General features: G+C 44.9%; 1 protein-coding gene across 6 annotated transcripts in view; it reads left to right on the top strand.

Moving 5' to 3' along the window:
- Window positions 1-5,721: 5,721 nt before the first annotated feature.
- Spire1 (spire type actin nucleation factor 1) overlaps window positions 5,722-8,400 on the top strand; it is a 127,259-nt gene continuing 124,580 nt past the window's right edge. For 4 of the 6 annotated variants that reach the window (XM_029546937.1, XM_029546938.1, XM_021214551.2 and 1 more), the window contains exon 1: window positions 5,899-6,204. In XM_029546937.1, coding sequence (XP_029402797.1) covers window positions 5,931-6,204 — 274 coding nt within the window. In that variant the 5' untranslated portion in view covers window positions 5,899-5,930. Of the gene's footprint in view, window positions 6,205-8,400 lie in introns of all 6 variants that reach the window. The other 2 variants (XM_021214550.2, XM_029546940.1) reach the window with 2 other exon arrangements.

Here is an 8,400-nt window from a genome sequence, read left to right as displayed (position 1 = left end):
GATGGACTCTATCAAAAAAAAAAAAAAAAAAAAAAAAAGAAAAGAAAGAAAAAAGAACAATTTCATTTATGTATCCCTGTCGGCCTGGGACTCATGAAGGACACCAGACTGGCTTGAAACTTGCTTTGATCCCAAGTGCTAGGATTATAGGTATGTACTACCATGCCTAGTTTGTGACACATTTTTTGAGGCAGGGTCTCACAACAGCCAGGTTGGCATTAAATTGAGTAGTAGCTGAGGGCGACTGAGTTGTTGATCCTTGAGTCTGACTCCTAAGTCCTGGGGTTACAGATGTGTGCCACCACACCCAGTTGTGTGCAGTGGTGGAGGTCAAACCTAGAGCCTGGTGCATGGTAGGCAAGAACTCTACCAACTGAGCTGCAAGGCCAACATGCACTACACATTTTGATTACTGTTTGAGGAAAGGGGCTTCACAACTTCATTCTTTCCCCAAGATCATTTAGGTTATTCTGGGTACCTTGAAGGTCCCATATTAATTTTAGACGCAGATTTTCAGTAGTTGGGGTGGGGCAGGTAGGAGGAGAAAATCAACTGGCATTCTAAAGAGTTACTTGGAAAGTGTGGGTGACTTTGGCGGATGCTGTTTTTCATGATTACCGCCTCTTCCATTCTTTTTTGTTTGTTTGTTTGTTTGTTTGTTTGAGACAGGGTTTCTCTGTATAGCCCTGGCTGTCCTGGAACTCACTTTGTAGACCAGGCTGGCCTCGAACTCAGAAATCTGCCTGCCTCTGCCTCCCACGTGCTAAGATTAAAGGTGTGCACCACCATGCCCAGCTCCGCCTCTTCCATTCTTAAACGTCCATATGATCTGTCTTTGAGTGTTAATAATATCTCCCACAGATGATATAATTGAATATTTTTAAAATCCAGTTGAAAGCTGTGTGTCTTAAAGGAATTGTTAAATAAATTCACATTAGGCTCAGTGGTAAAACACATGTTTAGCATGTGGAAAGCTATATATTAAATTCTCAGTAACCTCTTCAAAAAAAATACACTCTTACTCATTCTATTCTATATTATTTATATTATATATTATATCCGTTACCACTGGTATATGTACGCCTGCCTTTTTTCTTTTCTTTTTGCCTGGTGCCCATTTTCTCTTTACTCCTCCTTTACTACTTTATTGTTTTATAAAACCTTGGCTTTGTCTTGAGGTTCTGGTGTACTTGTGTCATGAGAACCCCATTGTGATATCCCCTCTCTCAAGCCAGAACCTTACTGTGCAGCCCAGATTGCTCTCAGACTTGAGGTCTACCTGCTCAGCTTCGCCAGTGTGGGATTATAGATGCGCTCCACCATCTACTTTTTTTTTTTCTCCATTACCCCTATTCTTATTTTCCTACACAACTTCTTTTATTTTGTTAAGTAAATGCTCTGTAATCTGACCAATGCTCACTCCTGAGCTATATTCCTAGCCCCACATCCTTTATAAAAAGCATTTTCTGTATTATTTTGAGAATATGTCTTTTTTGATTTTGTTAATTTTTTAAAAAGATTTATTTTATGTATGTAAGTACACTGTAGCTGTCTTCAGACACATCAGAAGAAGGCATCGGATCCCATCACAGATGGTTGCGAGCCACCATGTGGTTTCTGGGAATTGAACTCAGGATCTCTGGAAGAGCAGACAGGGCTCTTAACTGCTGAACCATATCTATAAGCCCTATTTTTTTTTTTTTTTTTTTGAGACAAGGTTTTCTGATTCAGCACTGACTTCTGGAGCTAGCAATGTATATACCAGGCTGGCCTTGAGTTCACAGAGATCTGTCTGCCTCTGCCTGGGATTAAAGGCATGCACCACCATGCCAGGCTTGGGAATGTCTTTAGTTGGACATGGTGGCTCACACCTGTAATCACAGTACTCCAAATGTTGAGAAAGGAAAATTGGTACCTTGAACAACATAGGTGGCCTGAGCTCTAGAGTGAGACTGAAAAAAAAATGTAAATGGTACATCTGTCTTCTAAAGGATACATAAAAGAGAGTCCAGTCATTTAGTTGGCACTTGGATTTGTGTATATGTGTATGTACTTGTCTATGTCTACATTTTAGTGTGTGTGCACATGTCTACATATGCATGTGGAGGCCAGAGGTGGGGACTGAACCCAGGGCTTCTGCAATAGCAACAAGGGCTCTTGACTACTGAGCTGTCGCTCCAGCCCAAGATATCAGTTTTCAATATTATTAAGTTAGCCTGCACGATAATTCATAGTTGTTTTAGAGAGACGGGACCGTGTCGATCACATGGAAGGTAATTACTGTGGGAGATGACTCGTGATGAAGCCCAAATGCCAATTAATTTACAAAAACTAACCAAGAGGATGGCCTGATTTCAGCATTTTGATGTTTTAAAATAGCAAGTTTTAAACAATCATATTGGCCTTTCCCTATTTTCTTAGACTCGATAGGAGGAGGGTTGAGTGTCAGCAACAAAGAAAAGTGAGCCGGCCAGGAGACCTGCACTCACTCCCACCCCCTCACTTTGCAGCCCTCCATTTTGACCTGTGACTGTAAGATAGGAATAAGAACTCACCCACAACTGTTGTAACTGAAGAAATGAACCATTTTGGAAGCATTCAAAGTCATATATATATATATATATATATATTCAAAGTCATATATATATATATATATATTGGACATTGAGGTTACAACATGGGAAAACCCCACTGTTGTATTTTTCTCCCTTTGGTGTACTTTTCTAGGTGAATGTGTCTCTTAGGAGCATGTGTCTGGGGGCTGTCTGAGATAAGCTTGGGCTGCACAGACAGGCCGTGCTCCCCAAAGGCCTCGCTTGGAGCATTTCAGCCTGCATCGTGTCCAGAGTATCAAGCATGAAGTACATTTATTCTACAAAAAAAAGGATAAGTAAATAGAAGAAGTCTCAAGGATCCTATTTTCAAAATAAACATATGCTAAAATCAAGGAATGCTAAAATCATATTCCGAGTTACACCATTTAGTTTCACTAACCTCCCGATACTTTGAAAATATCTTAAATGTTGATTTGGATCGTTTGGGCATTTAAAGCATATAAAGTCACTTTTAGAAACCCGAATTACAGAGGTTTTGGGTTTTTTTTTAAATGATGTGTGGAATGAAATATACCAAACCAAAGGTCTTTGGATTTTTGAGACCGAATTGAAAAGGAGAAGCAGGAAGCTGCCCACAGTGGCACAGGATTCCAGGGACTCCATGAGGAGTACCTTCCCTCAGCAGGTAGCTGTCGTCTCAAGAGAAAAAATGGTGGCTACAAGGGGCTTGTCAGAACTGCAGAAGATACTGAAAAATCTCTGTACCAAGTTCCCAGTGTCCATCCACGCACTGAGGAGATGCACACTAGAAAACAGACATGGCTTTGAGGACTTCCTTCCTCCTCATTCTGTGTAGAGAGAAAAACCAATCAGTGTTCTAGCTGTCATCTTGCTTCAGTGCAACTGTGCATATGCTCTCAAGAGTCGATTTATTTCACCGTATGTATCAGAATTTGTACTTAAACACAAAAATTTTCTTTGTATATGACCTCTCAGTGATTCATGATATATTTTCCTTTCAAAATGCTTACATTTTAAAAATTATTCAGAAAATGAAAATAATCCTAGTGTTGCAAATCAGCTTTCAAAAAAAAAAAAAACCTATAAAGCGTCAACATGGGGGTTGTGGATGAAGGTAAGCTGTTGAGCGTTATGGCCTAGCGTGCAGGAAGCCCTGGGTTTGAACCTGCAATAAATCAAACACGGCCACACAGTCAAGACGTGTCTTTGGCTACACGGAGAATTCGAGGCCAGCTTAGGCTACATGATTTTTTTTTTTTTTTTTGGTTTTTCAAGACAGGGTTTCTCTGTATAGCCCAGGCTGTCCTGGAACTCACTTTGTAGACCTCGAACTCAGAAATCTGCCTGCCTCTGCCTCCCGAGTGTTGGGATTAAAGGCGTGCGCCACCACACCAGGCAGGCTACATGATTTTTAATAAAGGTTTTGCTCACTTCCACCTCTTCCGGCCTTCCCTCCATTGTGACAGTCAGTTGAGCATTTATTTACTGCCCTACTTCAGTTTATGGCCCAAGGAATCCTTCTGTAATTAACCCAACTTGTTTTGAGTGGGTAAGGCAAGGACAAAGCTGGTTCTGTGTAGTTCATGTGCAAAGGGCAGCGATACTCCGGACGGCCAGAAGATGGCGGTGGTGTCCATACAAGTAGGCCATTGTTTCTCCGCATTGTTCAAAGGATTCGGAGCTCTTTTCTGTATTTTTAAAAGCCACACAGAATATGGACTTTTAAAAAAACAAAATTTGGGAATGTTGGTATATTAATGTTTTATATATTATATTATCATAGTATGTAGGTATTAGTCTTCCACACAAGGACTGAGAAAGGTCTCTCTGCCTTAGAACTTTGGCACACAAATACTGCATTTATTTTCTTTTACATTTCTTGTGGGTATCGGGTATGTGCACAGACATACGGAGTTCAAAGACCAACCACATGGAATGGGCTCTCCCCTTCAACTCTATGGGATGCAGCTTGGCAGGAAAGCCCTTTCACCTGCTGAGCCATCTCACTGGGCCTAAATACTGCATTTCCACATCTGAGATTATGAACCCATAATTAAGTAATCTTTCTTGAAGAGCTTGTTTTATAGCTCTTGTATTGAAAACAAAAGGAGTCCGCGGAGCTTTCTCCTCAACCGCCTCTCTATTTCTTACCCTTAATGACCTTCTAGTATAAACTGTAGTGTGCAGTTTCCCACATCCTACATGGAATGGTACCTACTATGACGTTCTTACTTGGTTGATGTTACAACTCTACGGATTTCGAAGACTAGCCTGGTGGAATGTTACCAATTAAACCCTTCTATGATTGGATGGACATTTTAAAGAATTATCAGCTTTATTGCACACTTGAATGGGTTCAGGGAGGCCCCCAGAGTTCTTTTGTGCTACAGATAATTGTCCTTTGTCGTCTTTGACACCAATTCCTTCTCGAATGGGTTCACTCGGCTAGTGTGGTTATTGGTGATTACCTCAGGCGAGGTTGAATCTGAAAGGCCCTGAGTGTTGTGCACCACACCTCAGGCCCTCATCTAGGCAAGGCAAGTCCAAGACCGCGGTCCTCACTGAATGTCTAGTGGAGAGAGTACCAACACTCAAGAAGTAGCCGGAAACAGTGGCAGCGAGTTCAAGGCCAGCTTGGGTCACCCAGGGAGATTGTTTCAAAATAAATGAATAGAAAAAACATATCTAAAATAATTAATTTGGCAGATGTGCAGGGATAGATAGTATGTGTCGAGTGGTCAGCAGAAACAGATGAGTCTGGAAGGGCTCAGGGGCACCTGCACTCGCAGGTCAAAGCTGGAAGCGCTGGGCAGCCAGTGGCGAGGGCGATTCAGATGACCGTTTCTTTTTAGTAAGTCGCCCCAGATTGAATTCAAGTTCTTAAATAGACTGTGGGCGAGCAGAACCGGTGACAGCGACTTCGTGACCAGGGCCAGCAGGATCCGGGCGCACAGAACTCTGCAGAACCCACAGCTCCGACCTCAGCCGTGCGATCGCCCCTCACGGCCCGTCACTCACCTCGGGGGTGACGCCCCCAGGCCCTGCCCGGCCGCCTGTCAGTCACCTCGGGGGGTGACACCCCCCAGGCCCCGCTGGGCCGCGCGGCCCCCAAGACGGGGCGGGGCGAGGCGAGACGGGGCGGGGCGAGCGGACGCCATCGCCGCGCAACCGGCCGGCTGCGTGCTGGTCAGCGCCGAGCGCCGCGGCGTCCCCGCCTAGTTCCCCGCGGCGGCGCGCGGCCGGCCTGGGCGGCGGCAGCCCGGGATGCGGAGGCGGCGGCTCGCGGAGACGATGCTCCGGCGCTGAGGAGACGCGGCGGCAGCCGAGCGCCGGCGGCGCAGCGACGCGGGCCGCATGGCGCAGCCCTCCAGCCCCGGCGGCGAGGGGCCGCCGCTCGGCGCGGCCGGGGGCCCGCGCGACGCGCTGAGCCTGGAGGAGATCCTGCGGCTCTACAACCAGCCCATCAACGAGGAGCAGGCGTGGGCCGTGTGCTTCCAGTGCTGCGGCTCCCTGCGCGCCGCCGCCGCCCGCCGCCAGCCCCACCGCCGCGTGCGCTCGGCCGCGCAGATCCGCGTCTGGAGGGACGGAGCCGTCACCGCCGAGGAGGGAGAGCCGCCCCCCGCCTCCGGTGAGGTCGCGCGGCCGGACGCCCCCGGCCCCGCGGGAAGCTGGCGGGCGGCCCCGGCAGGGAGGGCGGGCGGGCGGGGCTGCGGGACCCGGGCTCCGGGGAGGCTGTGTGCGCGTCCGCCGGCCTCGGCTGTTTACCGCGGGGCTGGGCTGTGGGGGTGAGGGCTCCGGAGAGGCGGGCGTGAGGTCCTGTCAGGAAGATGACATCTTTGGGAAAATGAACTGCCTGACCCCTGGCAGCATTTTAAATTTGTCAGTAGTCCTTGGAAATTCTGCTCTTTGGGAGAGAAATAGAAGAAATGGGTACCCAGTGTGAAAATTGGCTTTGGTGAAAAGTACAGCTCTATAAGAAGTAAACAGGCTGTTTAGATGAAATTGATGTTAGTCCGTGTACATTCTTCATGACTTGTCACCTAAACAGTGACACATAACCAGGAGCTTACTCACATGCTTTATTGATGGGGAGACTGGTAGGTAATAGGTTTCCCCTATCCGGTTTTTATCTAATTCATTCTTTGAGAAGCAAGTCTATTAAAAACATAGCAAAACAATCCACCTTCGCCTTTAGAAAGTTGATGGAAGTGTCAAAATGCTTAAGGTGGAAAATGTAATGAGAATAGTCTGTAAAAACGACATTTCCTGAAAATCCTTTTCTAAATTGAGGGAAACATTCAATATTATCAGCTCTGCTAGAATATGCTCTTTTTTTTTAGTTCAAGTAAACATAGTTTTATTAATTTATTTAAAGCAGGCCATTGTGATGTATTAATAACCTCAATGTTGCACTATATTCAGAATACCGTGTGACGTTTGTACCTTGAATGATATTTAAAGCTGACTTTTTGATGATTCTTTTGAATCTCTTTTTTTCCCCCTTCAAACAAACATTTTTTTTATTTGATCTGTTGCTTGATTTTAGACTTGGCCTTAGATTACAGTTTCAGTTGTAATTTATTTATAAGATGCCATGAAAAGATATTTTTTTTTTCCCAAACAACGAGGCTTTGTCTTGGTCCCAAACTGTTTCCAGAGAGAAGCGTGTGTGTGACCTCGCTTCCGAAGAGCCTTTGGTTCTGTTGAGAGAACAGGCCTGGTTGTATGATGTATCAGGAACGGTTGAGGAACTTGGTCCCAGAAGTGCTTTGACTATTTGTCAAAGATGGATAGATGGATTCTTTGGGGTGATTCGTGTAACTAGCAGTTGTTGGAACGTTGAAATGAATGCATCATTAGTATGAGTGTAATATATTTTGCAGAGAAATAATAAATAGGTGTTCCCAGAAACGAATGCGTTTTTTAAAACTTATTTTTAAATTTCTATATATTAATTGTGTGCGTGGCTGGGGGTGAGGGAACACTTGCCAGAGGGCATGTGCAGGTCAGAGGACAATGTTGTGGCACCTGTTCTCCTACCTTTAAACGGGTCTGGTGGTCAGGCTTGGTGAGGCAAGCCTTGACTTCACTGAGCCATCTTAGCAGGCCTTGATTTTACTTTTATTTTTACATATTTTGGGGGACTAAGTCTCCTGTACTCCAGCTGAAGCTGTTCTTGAACTCCCGGTTCTTCTGCCTTCACCTCCCAAATGCTAGGATCATTGGCATGGACCTCCGCACCCTACTTTGTAATGAATTTATAACCATCTTCTTTCTCCTATTCCCACTCATGATCTGTGCTGCCAGATACCAAGATACCTAATCAGAGTAGTTGATACAGTCTGGAACATCTCAGGGCTTGTTGGTTAAAAGTATTCAGAGATGAGGGCAGGGGAAAGAATAGAATAAAGTACATTGGAAAAGTTTTTAATAAAAATATTAATAGGGTTGTACATTTTCAAATGTAATTATATTAGTTTATTTCCTCCTGGGATTTAATAGTAAGTCCTTGGTTGTAGAAAACACATTGTTTTTAAACATTTAATGTTGGACTTTGTTTAAGACAGGGTTTTCTATTTTATAGCCTAGGTGGGTCCCAAACATTTCATGAAGCAGAGGCTGGCCTTGAACTCTTTGATCTTCCTGTCTACAGCTTCCCAAGTCCAAGTGCTGGGACTACAGATGTGTGCTATCAAGCATAGCTTTAAATTGTGTTTGTAAAAAGTGGTTAGTGATACCTAGTATGGTTGTCCGCATAGATTCTTTCTCAAGCAAGAAAATAGTGATGAAGCTGGGCGCAGTGGCGCACGCCTTTAATCCCAGC

Source organism: Mus pahari, chromosome 15 (assembly GCF_900095145.1).
Source record: "Mus pahari chromosome 15, PAHARI_EIJ_v1.1, whole genome shotgun sequence".
In the NCBI taxonomy this organism is placed as follows: domain Eukaryota; kingdom Metazoa; phylum Chordata; class Mammalia; order Rodentia; family Muridae; genus Mus; species Mus pahari.
The sequence above is the reverse complement of the archived record's forward strand: the minus strand, read 5'-3'. Positions and strand labels throughout refer to the sequence as shown.